The 18,453-nt window shown below is 45.5% G+C and overlaps 2 protein-coding genes across 3 annotated transcripts in view; one reads left to right on the top strand and one right to left on the bottom strand.

Moving 5' to 3' along the window:
• Positions 1-6,531, bottom strand: part of Arhgap17 (Rho GTPase activating protein 17) — an 83,773-nt gene extending 77,242 nt beyond the window's left edge. Inside the window, 1 exon segment of the mRNA XM_047533030.1 lies at positions 6,356-6,531. Coding sequence (XP_047388986.1) covers positions 6,356-6,408 — 53 coding nt within the window. The 5' untranslated portion in view covers positions 6,409-6,531.
• An 8,746-nt stretch (positions 6,532-15,277) lies between these two features.
• Lcmt1 (leucine carboxyl methyltransferase 1) overlaps positions 15,278-18,453 on the top strand; it is a 46,956-nt gene continuing 43,780 nt past the window's right edge. The window contains exon 1 of one of the 2 annotated variants that reach the window (XM_047533889.1): positions 15,278-15,548. In XM_047533889.1, coding sequence (XP_047389845.1) covers positions 15,436-15,548 — 113 coding nt within the window. In that variant the 5' untranslated portion in view covers positions 15,278-15,435. The remainder of the gene's footprint in view (positions 15,549-18,453) is intronic. The other variant, XM_047533890.1, reaches the window with a different exon arrangement.

Raw genomic sequence — 18,453 nt, 5'->3', positions numbered from 1 at the left:
ACAACAAATCAGTCACCCCATCGCAGGCAGGTCCGTCACCAACACCACTGACACCTTTTCATATCGCGGCATCAGTCTCCAAGCTAGAGGTCACGGCAGGCAGCCCAAAGCCAGATAGAGCTCGCAGATATGCTTTCTTTGGCCAACAGAGTGTAATTTCTTCTTTCTTCTAGTTACCAACATTTAAATAACAAGAAACTTCACATGGATATCAGCATTATGGACCATCGATAAAAAGATGTGGCTAATGATTACCCACATTCACCAAAGCAGCAAGTGACCACAGGGGAAGAACAACGCCGCCCACCCCCCCGCAAGTAAATACGTATTCGAGAATTCACCCCAGTCCCCACCATTCTCTTTTGTCTCACACCCACCTTGCACTTCTTTAAAGGCCCTGACACTTGAGTTTGTGATTCCTGCTTATACGATATTAACATGGCTCTCAACCCTTTGGAGTACTGGAAACATTAAAGTACAAAATTTACACAGATGTTCTCAAAAGGTACATTACTAAAAGACATACCTACAATCCCTAACCATCATTTTGAAATCCAAAACACTCTCAAAGAACACAAGTATTTTTTAACTCATTTGGCAACAGAACTTCACCTGAACTGGTAAGAAACTATTTATAACCATTACATATCCATTTGATGTATATTCACACATTTTGCCTCAGAAATATCATGCTGGGTTATGGGGCACCAGCCCAGACTCTGCTGGAGGTATCATATCACACCAGCCTAAGTCCATGTTACTGCTTGTAAACCTGGAAAATTCTGAATACTGAAAAGTGCCAAGGGCTTTGGGACTGTGGGTCTATCATACTTCTGGTATCTACTTCAAAAAAATACACCCAGCCAGGCATGGTGGCACGTGCCCATCATCCCAGCAGCTCAGGAGGCTGAGGCAGGAGGATCACAAGTTCAAAGCCAGTCTCAGCAACTTAGCAAGGTCCTAAGCACTTAGGGAGACCCTGTCTCAAAATAAAAAAGGACTGGGGATGTAGCTCAGTGGTAAAGCACCCCTGGGTTCAATCCTCAGTATAAAAAAAAATAATAATAATAATAATAATCGCCCAAAGCAGATGACAGTGTGATAATATGTTTAAATATATTTGTCCTTGATTAATTACTGTGGCATCTACCTACATTTGAGAAACAGAAATAGAAGGATAAATGCAAAACGTTCTGTGGTCTCACAGAAATGCATGGTGCACATACTGATTCTAGAACGGTCTAAGATAATGGCAGACCCCAGTGGTACACACTGAGAACCTCAGCCAGGAGGATAAGTCTGTAACAGAAAGGTATGCTGCCTTTACAAATGAAGATATGACCATGAACTTTTATGGTTTATTTTTCCCCCCAGTGAAGAATGGACTTTCACCTATAAATAACCTGTTTGTTATTTTAAGGTTTCACAGCGTATAAACCATATAACAAGGGCACAGAAGATCAGATTGAGAAGTTATGAGACAAGGGACTTCTCCTTGCCCCATGCAAAAGCTGGACAGAATCTACTTAGCTTGGAGCAAAGTACAGCTCAGAAACACTGAGCTTACTTAGAAAAAATAAGAATGAAAATCAGTATGAGAAAAAGAAACAGTGCAGTAGGTGAGGGGGGCAAAGGGCCACTGGGGGCAAAGTAAGGATTCGGTGTGTGATGGTCAAATACAGGAAGGGCTGTCTCACAGAAGAGAGCATACTAACATGCCACGGCACCCAAGGTGGCTCTGAGATCAGCAGGTACACATGCATTTGGATTCAGCGTAAAGTCATGCTGCTGGTAAAGAACAGTGGGCTTGGATCCACGGCTCTGTCACTTACTAGCTCCATGACTTCTTTGATCTCTGGCTTCCTCATCATTAAATCAGGAAGAAGTAACAGCACCTCTGCACGCTGCCCTGAGAGTTAGTGCGATACTTTATGCACAGCACCTAGCCCAGCAACTACTAAGCACAGAAGCTGATTAATAAAAATCCATCATTGTTAAGCCTTTCCTGATGAAAGGGCGGCTCAGCCTCTGCAGTCAGAAGCATCTGGAGTCCAGAGGCAGAAGGCCTGCACCCAGGTCCTGTTTGGCCCACTGAGTAGCTGGACCAACTTGGCAAGTCATTTTTCCTTCTTTATGAAGCAGAGATCTCCTGTAGTGAGAACCAGGCCAGGTGGTCCAGCACAGAACTTCGTAAACCAAACCACCAGAGAAATGTTGACAATTACTACCAGAACTCTGGACGGTTTCAGTAAAGGAAGGATGAGCTCGTCAACAAATCTAGAGAACCGAGAACAGTGACATCAGAGGAGGGAAGAGGGAAAATAAAAAACAGGGCCTGTTAACTTCCAGGTCCTCTGTACGCGTGGTTGCAACTGGTGACCCACACACAGGTCATATATGGCCCCAAAGTATTTTGTGGAGTCCCATAAGGTGTCATGTTGCTTAATTTAAATTAAATGCCATCTACTGTTCACTGAAGACCATACTTCGAGCTATTCTCGAAAACTCCAGCTGGGCCCACATTCACAGAGAGCCACTTTGTGGGTCATGGCCCTCCAAATCCCCTGCGGCGCCCACCTGGACCAAGTCACTCATTTATTTTACTAGCCTGGCCCTATGGGCATTTGGGTTTGAAGCCTTGGCTTACCTACAGACAACTATCTGGGAAAGCACTGGGACCTCCAGGGGAAGCTTTGATCGCTGCAGAATCAACAGCCAGAAAGACGCTCCCTCCCAGAGCCCCAGGACCGCACCCATAGCTCCATCCCTCAGACCCTTCTCCTTGACACTGGTCTCTGTCACTTCAGGCTCCTCATTCTGCGTGCCCCTGTCTCTACTCAGTACATCTCCACACCTCATCCCCTGGACGATCTGCACTAAGGAGTCTCAAGAATCAACATGTCTCTGAAGCACCAGTGCATAAAGCATGAGGGGACATTCCTTGCTTGCCTAAACAGCACCGTTCTCCCTTCTGCTGGTGACAGCACCCCAGTTCACCCTGGGGAACCAGTGATCCTCCACTCTCAGTCCACATGGCTTGGGTGGAGCAGACTCCATTCCATTTCTGGGGAAAGGCATGTGACCCAGAAACATTCAGAGCCAATTCTGGGACTTTGGCCACAGTCACAAAGTATTCTTTCCCTCTGAGACTCACACCGAGGATAATGGAAGACCTGGGGGTGGGGAAGGGCGTCCCCACAAACACCGCCTATCTAGAGGGGAACCCTTAGGTCCAGCCAAATATATAACCAAATTGCTCTTGGACTCTTCCGCTCACATACAAGTCAATATGAATTCCTCTTTGCTCAGGCACCTTGAATTGGGTTTGCTTCCAACCAAAACAGACCTAATCATTACTAGAAAAATTTCACAAAAGTGCCTGAAGATGGAAGAAAAGAAAAAGGCTCTGCTCACACCTTCCCCTCTGAGAAGCTTTGGCTTCTTTCTTCCAACCAATTACAGCTGCGTTTTCCTCTATGCACAAGCTGTCCCTCTGTAAGCACTTATCTCACGTATATAATTATTTTTGGTTTCCTATCTCCTCCACCTATCTACTGAGCACCTTCAGGGCAGAAAGCATGTCATATTCACCTTTCATTCTCTGATACCTCGCACAGTGCGCCTGGCTTGGTCCCAACAAGTGTCTACTGAATGTATGACTCAACAAAAAGCAGGTGGATAAAACGAATCACCCTACTTCTGTGAGACACCCACATCATGAGACCACCTCATGAGCCTTACCCATTTTTCTCTAATAGACTCATCCCACCACTATAAACAAGTTGCATCATGAGAACTCATTCCTTCCAGGCATTACTAATTCTCCACATGCTGGTCCATGGAACCCCACCACGGAGTTACTCACAAGGTCTCCATCCTGCAGGAATACCTCACTGCAAGACGCAACCCTGTGAACTGACACAGCAGCACATATACAACTTCCTTCTCCATCCAAATCATAGTGGGAGAAAAACCCTCTGAACTGTCTCACCTTCCTCTTGACTCAAATACACCCAGGATTCTTTCTTCTGGTGCCCACCAACCATCTGCTTCCTAGCAATAACAATTCTATGTTCTCTCCTGCCTCCAATTTTCCCTCTGGTCCTTTATGATTACTTAAAAAACAAAACAAAAACAGAAACATCTAGGAAATCAACAGCAAGAAGGCGATAGGTTCCCCAGCGAAAACAGATGTTCTGACTTTGGAGGCAAAACCACCACACCCTTAATAGCTCTGTAATAGCTGCAGCTTCCACTGGCATCCAGCAATAAAGATTTTCAAACAGTCAAAGGTCAGGCTGAGAATTACAGTCCTAGTTATGAATCACCATCTACTCTATCCAGTTCACATTTTCCCATACTTGGGCCCACACCACCAGGCAACCTAGTAAGAACTAGAATCCTGGAATTAACCATGCTGATTGAACATCTGCCACAGCAGACCCTGGCAGTTAAAGGAGACACAGCCAGGACCCTGGAGGTGTTCAGGCTGATGGGGACACAGGAAAGTAAAGAGGCAATTCCATGACAAAAAGCAGGTGGTCTATGGGATTATGACAAGACCTAGGAGGGACACCCACTGTATGCTGGAATATTAGGGACCTTCCAGAGTCGAGGAGACATTCACAGGAGATCTGAAAGATGAGTAGGAGGCAGCCATAAGAAAGTGTGGTGAAAGAGGCTTCCAGGAGTTCCAGGGAGAGGCTAATGGGTTTCACAGGGCCTCCTCTAGAAACTGAAAGTAGCCAAGTATGGCTACAGTCTAGAAGTGGGAAGGGAGACTACCAGGAAGCAGGAGCCAGGGAGACCCTCAAGGCTTTCCAGATGGAAAGTACTCAGAACTTTGTATCAAAAGAGCAAGTGCCCCTTGCCTGACACAATGCAAAAACAGACCAAAATAACAATCTAGCAAATGTATCCTGGCACTCACTAATTCCAGGATGCACTTTGCTGAGAACTCTAAGGATAAAAACTCCCAAGAAATGATAATTTGTTTATAATGCTTTTTGCTTGAGACATTAGCCCCCTTCCATTCCTACTCACATCTCTCTTCTAAGCTTCACTTCTTCAATTGTCCTACAAATAACAGAAAAGTAGGTATGTCTGGGCTTTAGAGGCAGGGACTAACTCTGGAAATAGAATAAACGCACCAAGAAAACATGGTAGGCAATGTGATCCTGCAATATGTATAATCGGAAAAATGAGAGATTACCTTCCATCTATGTATGATCTAGCAAAACGAACAAATGCATTCTACTGTCATGTACAACGAATTAGAACAAATAAAATTAAAACTTTTTAAAAAAGAAAACAAGGTAGGGTATTGTAAAAATCAAACAACAAAACTAAGCAGAAAGTTGAGGGAAACGAAACACTGTGAAAAGCAAATTTAGAAAACTCAAGAGGAAGTAAAAGTATTTTCATACACACTGAAAAAGAAGTGTCTCACGTGCTCCAACCAAACCAAACTCCCCTTAACTGTTAAATTAAAAAAAAAGAAGGAGGAGGAGGAGGAGGGGAAAAAAGCAAGAACTGCGAAACATTCACAGCTCTTCCCAGAATAAACAGTAAGTTGGTCCCGTACAGCTCGCTGCCTTGCAAGCCCTTGAAATATTTGCTCCAGATAACATGGCACCTGACAATCACCTACAGAAGCTCTCAAAACCACAAATCGTTCCTGTTCAGCAGCCCGATCATCTCCAACCCTCTGTTCTTTCATTTACAAATCAATGCCTCTTGTCAAGCATTAAAGCAGTACCAAGGGAACAGGGAGACGTCTGTCTCTACACCCAAGGTGAGAAAGGCTTCTTTTCAGCAAACGCAAGGCGTCTCCACATCCTTTTCTTCCAATCCCAAGTTTCCAAATGTCAAGAACTTGCAGTCGAGTTGCTATTAACCCTGGGGTTGGCGGCCCGCTTCTCGGCTCCCTCCAAGCGCGTCCCCAACTTGGCTAAGCGAGTCCCAGCGGCGGGAGGAACGCGGGCTTCTGCCACCGGGGAGAAGGGCTCGCCCCAGCCGCTCGCCCGGAGAGGCCGGGAACGCCGCCCCGAGGACCCGCGCGGGGCGCAGCGCCGGGCACCGCGTCCTCGCCAGCCCGGGAGGGGGACAAGCTCGGGCGCAGTCCCGGGGGCGATGCTCCCGGGCAGTGGGCCGCGGGACCCCGGGCAGGCTGCCGAGGAGCCCGCGGGGCTGCAGGCGGGCGGCGCCCAGGCCGCGGCGCAGCCCCGGGCCCCCGGCCGCGCTGGCCCGGGGCGGGGCGGCGGCCGGGTCGCCTGCCGCCCGGCCCTCGGCGGAGGCGTCCCGCCCCCCGCCCGGCGCGACCCCTGCAGGCCCGCCCGCCCGCCAGCGCACTCGCCTGCCCACGGTCTGGTTGGCCAGCTGCTTCATGCGGTTGAACTGCTTCTTCATGGCGGCGGCGGCGGCGGCGGCCCGCGGGGCTCGGGCCGGGCAGGGCGGGAGACGGCCTGGCGGCTCCTACATGACTTCCCGGCCCAGGCGGCGGCGGCGTTCGCGGCGGCGGCTGAAGCTACCCCGGCCCGGCCCCGCCCTCGCCGCGTCACTTCCAGCAGTGCCGCCCGCCCCCCGGCCCGAGCCAGGCGGGGCCGACCCGAGCCCTGCCGAGTGGGGCCGAACCCAGCCGAGCCCAGCCGAGCCCATCCGAGCCCAATCGAGCCGAGCGGGGCCGAGCCGAGCCCCGCGGAGTGGGGCAGAGCCCAGCCGAACCCATCCGAGCCCAATCGAGCCGAGCGGGGCCGAGCCCAGCCAAGCCCAGCCGAGCCCAGCCGAGCCCAATCGAGCCGAGCGGGGCCGAGCCCAGCCGAGCTCAGCCCAGTCGAGCAGACCGAGCCCAACAGAGCCAAATAGAGCCGAGCAGTCCAAGCCCAGCTCTGCCAGGAACTCCAGGTCTAAGCCTGCTGTGCCACAAGATCTCCCACCCTCTCCCCGTTCCTCCGAGCAGATCCCAGTCGGGTCCCCGACCAACGAACATACTCCGGTTGATATCAATCCAGGAGTATTCTCCTGTTCCACCTGGCTTTGTGGCACATTCCTGTAATACAAACTACTCGGAAGGCTGAGGCAGGAGAATCTCAAGTTTGAGGGCAGCCTCCGCGACTTAGCAAGACTCTTCTCATAATGAAAAGTAATACAACGAAAAGGCTGGCGGTGTATCTTGGTGGTAGAGCACCCCTAAATTCAATCCCCAGGACGGGGGCGGAGGCGGGGTGTGGGAATTGGCCTGTGCTGATCACCAGCTCCACAATGTAGTAGGACTTTTACACCTATCACTTTTACACCTGCATATATTAAAGTCACTACCCTGACAAGATCTCTAACTCATCTGGAAAGAATCCAGACACAAAGCATAAAACGTGAAACACCCTGTGTAGGACGTTTGGGAATTGACAAAACTCTTCCGTGGGCACCGATACCAGAACACGGCCTGTGGGGCAGGAGGGCAAAGGTTGAATGAAACATTCCAGATAATGAAAATGTTCAGTATCCCCCTTAGAGTAGTGCTTATGTGTATGTGTACACATTTGCCAAAACACACTGAATCGTACTTGTCAGATAGGTGAGTTTCACTGCATACATTTTACTGCCACTAAAAAAAAAAAAAAAAAAAAAAACACGATTTTGGACCAGGTGAGGTGGCGCAGGCCTGTAATCCCAGCGGCTTGGAAGCTGGGGCAAAAGGATCGCGAGTTCAAAACCAACCTTAGCAAAATCGAGGTGCTAAGCAACTCAGTGAGACCCTGACTCTAAGTACAATACAAATAGGGCTGGGGATGTGGCTCAGTGGTAGAGTGCTTGCCTAGCATACATGAGGCACTGGTTTCAATTCCCAGCACTGTGAAAAAAAAAAAAAAAAAAAAAAAAGTGGTGTGAACATAGCCTGAAAAATAGACCCCTGCGCATACCCTGGCAGGGACACTTAGTGGGATCCTCTGACAGCAGGAAAAATAAAACTTCTTCCTCTTCTTTCTTCTTCTTCTTCTTCTTCCTCTTCTTCCTCTTCCTCCTCCTCCTTCCCTTCTTCCTCCTCCTCCTCCTCCCATTCTTCTTCTTCTTCCTCTTCTTCCTCTTCCTCCTCCTCCTCCCCTTCTTCTTCTTCCTCTTCTTCCTCTTCCTCCTCCTCCTCCCCTTCTTCTTCTTCTTCTTCCTCTTCTTTCCTTCTCCACCTTCCCCCCTCCTCCTCCTCCTCCCCTTCTTCTTCTTCTTCTTCCTCTTCTTTCCTTCTCCACCTTCCCCCCTCCTCCTCCTCCTCCTCTTCTTCTTCTTCTTGTTCTTCTTCCTCCTCCTCCTCCTCCTTCTCCTCCTCCTCTTCTTCTTCTTCTCTACTGCATATTTAACCCAGAGGTGCATTATCACTAAGCTACAACCCCAGCTTCTTTTCTTTTTTATTTTGAGACTGAGTCTTACTAAGTTTCTGAGGCTGATCTTGAACTTCCGATCCTCTTGACTTGGCATCCCGACTGCAGGGATTACAAGGGTGCACCACCACATCCTGCAAGAAGACTTCTTAAAGCAAGGCAGATAGGGCTTCTGAAGTCAGCCACTGAGTCACCACATTCAGACGTTGGCTGTGTACCGTCCACTACTGCATCACACATGGGTGGGTGCCAATCAAGCTTTCCAAGTCAATGACATGGATTTTAGTGACATAATTCAGTCACAATAAGAGATGAACAGATTGTCAGATAAAGATTTTTAGGCGGTGAGTCTGAGCTGGGCATGGTGGCGCATGTCCATAATCCCAGGAACTTGGGACACTGAGGCAGGAGGATCACAAGTTCAAAGCCAGCCTCAGCAACTTAGCAAGGTCTTAAACTTAGCAAGATCCTTTCTCAAAATAAAACATAAAAAGGGCCAGGGATGTTTCTCAGTGCTTAAGCAGCCCTGGGTTCAATACCTGGTACCAAAAAGAAAAAGATTCTGAATCTGAGCATTGGAGACTTATGGCTTAGACTTCCAATATAGAAGGAACAACTAGTAGGCATAAATGAAATCTACCAACTGCAAAATACCATTAAGGAATCTGAACAGAAGTCCAGAGATTGCTGACGATCAAGTTGAAATGTCAGAATTACAGAAACAGAGATGGATAGAAATCAGGTGCAGGATTCAAGATTAGCTAAGCAATTATGAAGAAAAAAGTTAGTTAGCCAGCAAGGTGGCTGAAGAATTGGACCTCTGTAAAATTCAAGAGATGGAACTGAGCATGGTGGCACATGCCTGTAATCCCAGTGGCTCTGGAGGCTGAGGCAGAGGATTGCAAGTTCACATCCAGCTTCAGCAACTCAGCAAGACCCTAAGCAACTTAGCGAGACTCTGTCTCAAAATAAAACATAAAAAGGATTGGGGATGTGGCTCAGTAGTTAAACACCCCTGGGGTTCAATCCCAGGTACCAAAAAATAAAATAAAATTCAAGAGATGGGGGTAAAAACTTCTCAAGTCCCCCAAACTGAAAAAAGTAAAGTTCACCAAAAAATTGAAGACCAGCGCTAGAAGCTAAAATAAACAATGATCTTCTTGCAGAAAATGACAGATATGGTTTGACATAGGAATGAGAATCGATCCATGTGAAACATGGATAAAGCATGGAATATGAATTTTTGAAATGATAGCCTTAAGTGATGAAGCAAAGTGATACTATAAGAGGAAAGAATTGACTAACACAAAGGAAGTTTAGCAGTTCCAGAGGAATTTGATAAATACATTCAAGTTATAAGAAAAAAATGAGATTTTTCAACATTGATGAAAAAGATACACGTCTTGCATCCATGAAAGAAAAATAATCCCTGAAATAAAAACTGGAACGATTCAGGGAACAACAGAGTGGGGTTGGCAGCTGTGGCTGACCCTAAAATCACACTACTCTAGAACCAGAAGCTGAGGTTTTTCAAATGAGTGTAATGAAAAGTAATAATCTGTAGAAGGAAATCAAATATCAGCAGAAGATCACTGAAGATCAAAAGCAGAGTAAGATGCATCCAGTACAGTCTTTACAAATGAAGAAATAGACAAGGAATAATGTTAAATACCAGCCATGAGCAAATAATGATCACACATCCCCAGCTCATTTCAGGGAAAGGTGAGGAAACAAAGAATTTGCAAAACACAATAGAACAGATCAAACCCAGCTGCAAAAAAAAAAAAAAAAAAAAAAAGAGAGATTCAAACCGACGCTGGTATTTTTCAAGTAGAAAAAAGTTTTGGTACCTGGTTGTAGAAAAAGGAAGTGAAAAGCATAGTTTATCTAAAGCTGAAACTGAAAGATTAGTAAAAGGAAGAAAAGAACAAGAATTCAATTGTTCAAGTTGGATATTCAACATGTAAATGAAAAAAAAAAATGTCTTTGGCTAAACAGACTGATCAGCCGTCCACAGATGAGCTTGGTAAACTAACTCACATCTGCCAGTGGAAAGATTTAGAGATGTGGAGTCTTCATACTAGATTAGCTTCATCTACTCACACCTGGGACACTGCTCACTTCTGCAGCAGCTGCAAGTATGTGCCCTGGAAAGAAAATGTTAGCTGCTTGGAATGAGAAAGGGAGAGAAAATAAGTATCTAAAAAGAGAGTATCAGCAGGTGATAGACATGGTCCTCGCTAGAAAATCAGCCCTCATCAAGTTGCAGGATGAAAATAAGCAATTGTCTGATAGACTTGCAAGTAGTGGCAGGCTCTGTGTCGAAAACAGTGCAGAATTTATCATGTCTCATTTGCAAGAATGGAATGACATGAATAGGAATAAAAATGCATTGAGTCAGAAATGTCAGAGTGTACTGAAAATTTCACGAATATCCAACACTAGTAGTGAGATTGGTGGTATGGCTAGGAATCAGTTAGAGGAGCTTTTAGAGAGATGGGATCCATTAAAGTAGCAAGTTAAAAAAAAATGTAAGTGTAGAAACAAGAGGTAGTGACCATAAGGCAGTCCAGATTCACAAACTTCAACAGGTTCAGATTTTACAGATTTTAATTAATATTGATCATAATTCAAAAATACAGATGAATTGTACTGACCTGATCCAAAAATATGAAGGAAATGAAACCAAACTTCAAACATTGGAACAAGAATTGGCCCCCATTCAGCACAGCATAGAGCAGTTTTGCAATACCAAGGACAGTTTCTCAGGACAGCTTGATATTTCACCCCTGCTTCCCTCTAAATCATAATGTTCTCCACTGTCAGTGAAATCTCTTGAGACAAGTGAGTCTGGTATATTGATTGAAACTTCCAGTTTTTCGCTCCAACAAAAAATTGAAGAGCTCAAAAAATCTCTTCAGGAAAAAGATACAACCATTACATCCCTCTGGGAGGATAACCAGAGACGGATTCAAATGTTGCCTTCTTGGAGCTCAAAAGAAAAGAACATGAACATATGGATTTAGAAATTAGGCAGCTAAAAAAGAAACAGGATGTTACTGATGGGAAAAGAGCTTCTCATCAAAGCCAAAAGTTGTGAGGGGAAATCTCACAAAGAAAGTGGACAAAAATGAGTTTTCAGCAACCTGAAGGAGAGAATGTCAAGTTTAGAAATGGACATGCATTCTTTTCAAAGCAGGAAAATGAGCCAGGTGTGGGGGCATATGCCTGTAATCCCAGTAATTTGGGAGGCTAAGGCAGGAGGATCACAAGTTCAAAGCCAGCCTCAGCAACTTGGTGAGGCCCTAAGCAGCCTAGTGAGACTCTGTCTCAAAAAAATAGAAAGGTCTGCAGATGCAGCTCAGTGGTAAAGCACCCCTGGGTGCTTAATTAACAGAGAAAGTCACAATAATGGAGGACAAACTACTTTTCTGTGCTACTGAGATGGAAAACAGATACCAGGGAGCTGGCTTGCATGTAAAACCTTCCAGGAAAAAAAAAAAAAAAAAAATGGGAGACAAAATAGCATTGCAGCTTTCTGTCTCCAAGGGACAAGACAACCTATAGGATCTATCTTGTCTGAATGGGAAGAGGCACAAAATCCAGAAGGAAACTGAAGGAAAGGGACCTGAAGAGAAAGTGAATACTTCAAAAACAAAATGAGGTCCGAGAGGACATGCTGGTTGGATGTCGGATGGTACTCAAGAGGAGCAGAAGAACTTCACATATGACACGGAAGGAAAAGCGAACAAAGTCCTAAAGAGGAACCTCGCCCTTGGATATCTTCAAACACACCATGAACAACAGGAAGCCTTACAACTAAAGGGAAGTGCGTCGGGTACTGAAAGGTAGGAGAGGGAACAGTTGTTCCAGGTAGACCTAGGCCAGGCTTCCGAGGAGCAGGAGGGACCTGAGTGTCCCCAACACACCTCTGAAATCCAACTGGCACTCTGTGCTTAATAGTTGTTTTTTCAGAAATTTTTGTTGAACTTCTAGAAATAGGATCTCAATCATCTACACCAGCAGCAAGACTTTCTCCTTATATGGAGAAGCCTCTAGATGCATCGGGAGAGAATAAGCAAATTGGGAAGGTACCAGGGAGTTTGAAAGAGACTCCAGGGTCCGCACCCACAGGAGCAGATATGAGCTCTGCTCCACACCTGTGTCTCTTATCAACCCAGCTGGACTTGATATCGGTGGGGACGGGCATCTTCACTGTTTCTGATGTCATCTGACAAGTGCTGAAATTGCACTGAAAGGACTTTCAAGAAATAGAAGAGTCTCAAGTTAGAGATGTTTAAAGAAACCAAGCCACTGTGTGTGTACTATATCACAAAGTAACCTTTTGAAAAAAAAAATATTCGTTTTCAGTTTTACTCTCTTTAAATTTACTAAAGATATTTTATGCAGGTGGGGCCTGTCTGTGATCCCAGTGACTTGGGAGGCCGAGGCAGAAGGATGCCAAGTTCGAGGCCAGCCTCAGCAAGGAATCAAGGCCCTCAGCAGGGTAGCTGCACAAAATAAAAAATAAAAAGACCTGTCTCAAAATTAAAAAAATAAAAAGGGCTGGGGAAGTGGCTCAGTGGTGAAGCACCCGGTTGGATCCTCAGTACCCAAAATAAATACTTATTTAAAAAAGTGTCATTTAAGGGCTGTGACAGTATTCACCAAACTGAAGACAGTGTCCGCTGCTTGAGTAGAAGGGTGTGGGTGGCATAGGAGTCTAAGGTCAAAGGGTACTTAAAGTATGGTCTTCAATGCTTTCAGTTTTAGTGAGGAGCAGGTGTCTGTGTATAATGTAGGTAAGTAAAACATTAACTTGTGTTAGCATTAAAAACGTATAAAATATGAGTGTACCCTCCCTATAAATGAAAAATGGTGAAAGTTCTACAGTGCAAATTGCATATAATTAAAAAGCAAGTCCCTTTTGTGAATAAGTCCCATTCCCCTTTCCATTGCCTGGAAAACCACTCTAGTGCTAACCTATTTTCTTTCAGATCCATTAGAAATAGATGTGTATGCAGGGCACAGTGGTGCACATGTATAATCTCAGTAACCTGGGAGGTTGAGGCAGGAGGATGGCAAGTTCCAGAACAGTCTTAGAAACTTAGTGAGCTCCTATCAATCTTTAATTCTTCGTGTTTCTCTCTCTCTCTCTCTCTCTCTCTCTCTCTCTCTCTCTCTCTCTCTCTCTCCAGATTCCTTTCCTAACCTCAGACCCTCTTTCTCAGTCTCTTTGTGGCTTCTTATTTCTGGCCATTTCTTAAATGGTAATGTTCTCTGGGGTATCATCCTCTGCTAACAGGATCTTCTCACTTTCCCTGTAGTCTCAGGACAAGCACATCTACTGCAATATGAACTGAAGCCTCTCACTGATGTTCACTAAGTTGATCCCCTGGTCACCAAAGGGTCTTGGGGAGAGGTGACTTTCCAGCACCATGTCTTCTGGAGACAGGGAAGGCCACCCCCACTTGTAGGTAGAATATGCCAGAGACCCCAGATTCACTATCACCCATGGAACATGTACACTGCCAAGCTGGGACACTATACCTGTTCACTGCTTCGTACAGAACCTTTCTTTGTAGAGGATCATGCTAAGAAAAAATACCCTTCCTGGTAAAACTTCTTAATGTCAGCTGTTTCCAACCATCACTTCTATCTTAGGTATCAAGGGTACCTGTGCCTCCATTGAATGCTTAGTATTTGATATTTGAGTTGTTTTATTTATTTATTTATTTATTTGAGTTGGGTTTCATTGTTACTGAGGTTGGTGTTGAACTCCTGGGCTCAAGTAATTCTCCTGCCTCAGCATACCAGGCAGCTGGAACATAGGCATGGGCACCTGGCACCGGACACGGCCCCCCCGCCCCCCACCTTCTGAATGCTAGGCAATATTCTATCACTGCACTACACCCTCCAGAACTATTTTGCTTTTTCTAAAATTAGGTATGATTCCAAGTTTTAAAAGTTCGAGTATATCCCTTCCCTGCTCCCAACACAAAGCAAATACAACAGAATATACAAACACTTTTTTATTTAGAAAATATAACAAATCCAAAACAAAATATCTGTAATGAACATTTTGACTATGTATAAAAATGAAACAAACGCATGAACTCACTCCCATTTGAGAAACTGAAGATATGCCTATGAATTCCCTCTCTAGTGCCTTTCCCTGACTTGTGTGTCCCACACTCCCCACTCTGTAGAGGTCACCAAAACCCAGATTCCTGGGACTTTCCCCCCTCATTCCTTTGCCTTCCTACATATTATTTTATCAAATACGCATATTTCTCTAAACAACATTAGTCTTGCTTGGTTTGAATTTATAGATATATAAATATCTTTCCTTCACTGAACAATTTATTGTTTCTGAAATTTGGCCGTTGATGCTGGTATTTGGTACTTTTAATTTATTTTCAATGTTACATAGTTTTTCGTGCACTACCTCCTTCCCATTTCAAGGGAGATTGTGTGTGCAAAGACCTTAGCACAGGACCTGGAACAGGGTCAGCACTCCCTAAAATTTGTTGATTTGTTGAATGACAGCTCCTACCGACCGTAACCACTTACCCTTTGGGGGGGGGTGCTGGATTCTCAGCCCTTTGCTCCAGTGCTCAAGATCCTGATAGATCTTTTGCCCTGAGTTCATTATATTTACAAAATTTCGTGACCAGCAACAAGAAACCAGGCGCCCTCCCTACACAACTAAGACTACACTTCCCGGGGACCATTGCGGTACTCTCAGGTCATTTTCGGTTTCCTTGCTCTTGTTGTAGACTTCCGGGTCGTGTGGGCGGAGCCAAAAGAGCCCTCCAATGAGCAGCTCCATGGACTGAAGAGGCGGGGAAACAGCCCAATGAGCGTCACGGCAGAGGAGCCAATCAGTCCGAAGGTTGCTGGGGCAGCCGGCGGGGGCGGCGTCACTGAGCCGCGCCAGCTGAGCGGGTGGAGCCCGGCCCCTCGGTCGTGCCTTCTCGGTGTGGCTTGCTCCTTCGCTCGCCGCCTGTGGACCCCGCTTCCATGTCCCTGGTGGGCACAGCACCCCGGAACCTCCACGCCCATGGCCGCTAGCCTGAGGGAGCCCCCCTTCATCTCCTCTCCTTCCTCGTCCAGCTGCGACACGGACGACGAGGGCGTGCGCGGCACCTGCGAAGATGCCTCTCTGTGCAAGAGGTGCCCGCTGGGCGCGGGGTTGGGGGCCGACCCCTGGGGCCGGGGCCTAGGTGGGAGGCGGGCCTGTGTCCAGGGAAAGCGCTCGGGCGCAGGAGAGGGATGCGGCACGCAGCTCCAGCGACCCTCGGCCACACCTGTGAAGTGCACGATCCGGGTTCACTTATTTAAGTAATAATTCTGAGCTCCTGCTGAGTGCCCGGCACGTGGGAGCCTTGGGTACCGGGAATGGGAGGACGGCGCTGAACAAAGCAGACGTGGGCTGGGCCTTCTTGCTGGCAAGACGGACATGTTGCAGATAATAACTACAGCCTTGCTGGGTTTTGAGGAGAAGGGTAGATTTCCCCTCCTTTGTAGGTTACGTTCTTTTGGGGGTTGTCATGATCCCCATTGTGCACTTGAAACTCATGCCCATGAAGGGGAGATGGCCTGTCCAGGGCCACATAATGATGGTTTACAAAGCCAGTAGCACACTGAGGCTTGGGTAGTGGCTGGTAGCAGGTGTGTGTGGTGTGGCATTGCCAGTGTAGGTGTGCTTCAGAGAAAGAGAACGCGAGCTTGTGTGTCCTCCATTCATTCATTCAGCTTATTATTGGGAGATGACTTTGTGCCAGGCCCTTTCTTTGGACTGCTGAGCAGGGTTTCGGTCATTGTGAATATGTGGCGAGCAAGACAGACACGGTGTGGGGCATGTTAGAACTCACAGCCTAGTTGGGAAAGATAGGAAACAAATAGTTACTCGTAAAATATATAATTATAATTTTGTGTTGTGTGTCGGGAGGTGCAGTGTGCCATTAGAGTTTGTAATTTAGACAGCGATGTTTAAGCTGAGAAGAAAAGGCTAAATTAAAAGGTGTAGGAGAGTGTTCAGGTGGAGCAAGAGTGGAGTATGGATTGTTAGAGCAACGGAAAGAACTGGAAGAAGTAGGCTGGGGTCAGGGTGGGATTGTAGAGTGGGGAATTCAAAGTTTTGGATGAAAACTTGTACTTTTATTAGGTTCTTGGAGACTAAGTATAGTGGTTTGGGGCTTGAGCTCCAGAGCCAGATTTTTTTAAAAAATATTTTTAGTTATAGATGGACACAATTCCTTTATTTGTTTTTTTATTTTTTATGTGGTGCTGAGGATCAAACCAAGTGCCTCACACATGCTGGGCAAGTGCTCTACCACTGAGCCACCACCACAGTCCCACCAGACTCTTGTCAAACTGATCTCTGCCACTCACAAGTTGTGTGAGCGTGGGCAAGTTCTTAACCCATTCTGTACCTGAGTTTTCTGATTTGTAAAATGGGGATATTAATGTCTACTTGCAGGAGGTTTTGAAGATCTGATGATATTTAGTACTAGTTTAGCAGTCAGAACCGTGAGTGATTAAATAGTCATACATATGTAGTAAAGACTCGGAGGCAGTCCTTGATGATATTTATGAATTTAAAGAGAATACACATGCCTTTATTTCTTCTAGCTTTCAGGTGCTTTTGATCATATCTATAGCACTGTTGAATTTGTAATTTTTTTCTTATATTGAGTGTCATTTGCTTAAGAGACTGTGTGCCATCCAAAGTTTTAGAGAGAAAATTCCTAGGGCTCTTAGGGTTAGAATAAGTTAATACTTTTGGTAAAATTTTTTTTGTAAACTTTCTTAAAACAAATAACGATCTGGGCGTAAACCCAGTGGCTCAGAAGGTTGAGGCAAGAGGACACAAGTTCAAAGCCAGCCTTGGCAATTTAGTGAGGCCCTCAGCAACTTAGTGAGATCCTATCTCAAAATAAAAAATAAAAAGTCTTGGGACTGTGGCTCAGTGGTTAAGTGCCCCTGAGTTCAATCCCCAGTACCAAAAAACAAACAAACAAAATACCAAAAAAACAGATGTTGGCCTACTTTAGAACTATGAATCAGAATCTTCTGTAGCAAGTTCTGGTTTATAAAGACCTCATGTGTTTGCCATCTGGATGCATTTTATCAGTGCTTCCCCACCCCCACTGAATGTTCCCTTTCTGGAAAAACATGCCAAGAGAGTTTTTGAGAATTTTTAAAATTAATTTTCTAATTAATTGCAGGACTCAATGTCTTTCAGTTTCTATGATTCTGTGATCAGTATCTTTATTATAACACAGTAAGCCCTTAAATCTTGGCAAAAGTCATGATATAAGGATTCCTTGCATATATTATAGGCAAGTTACTCTCTTTGCGTGTCAGTCTTCTTACCTTTAAAATGGGAATAATACAGGTAATCTATCTTTTGTGCATGATGAGTCAGTGTGATATTTATTGTTTATTTTTATATTTTGGTTTTTTTTACTTGTAGGTGGACACAATACCTTTATTTTTTTATTTTTATGTGGTGCTGATAATTGAACCCAGGGCCTCACACATGCTAGGTGAGCACTCTACCCACTGAACCACAACACCAACCCTCACTGTGATATTTAATGCAAGCTATGAGTACATGATTTGGCCCAAAGTGAAGCCCTCAATTATTAGTAATTTTTTTTCTTAGGACCAGGGATTGAACCCAAGGGCACTTAACCACTGAGCCACATCCCCAGCCTTTTTAGTTTTTATCTTGGGACAGGGTCTCTCTAAGTTGTTTATCATGAAATTGTTGAGGCTGGCCTTGAACTTGCAGTTCTCCTGCCTCAGCCTCCCAAGTTACAGGTATGTGCCTGACTTACTAGTAGTTTGATTTCCCTCTAGTCTGAATATTACTTGGTTGAAGTTGCAGAATATGTAGTAACTGTGAGTCTGGCTGCTCTTGTAACTGTGGCCTGTAATGACTTATAGCCATAAATTCCCTAAAATAACATTAAAAAAGAGAGGATCCTGGGGCATTTACAATTCCGTTGCTTCTGTTCTGGCTTGCCCCTTTCTGTGGTACAGAGTGCTTGTGGGGCAGTGAGGAAGTTAT

This window comes from Sciurus carolinensis, chromosome 18 (assembly GCF_902686445.1).
Source record: "Sciurus carolinensis chromosome 18, mSciCar1.2, whole genome shotgun sequence".
In the NCBI taxonomy this organism is placed as follows: domain Eukaryota; kingdom Metazoa; phylum Chordata; class Mammalia; order Rodentia; family Sciuridae; genus Sciurus; species Sciurus carolinensis.
The sequence above is the reverse complement of the archived record's forward strand: the minus strand, read 5'-3'. Positions and strand labels throughout refer to the sequence as shown.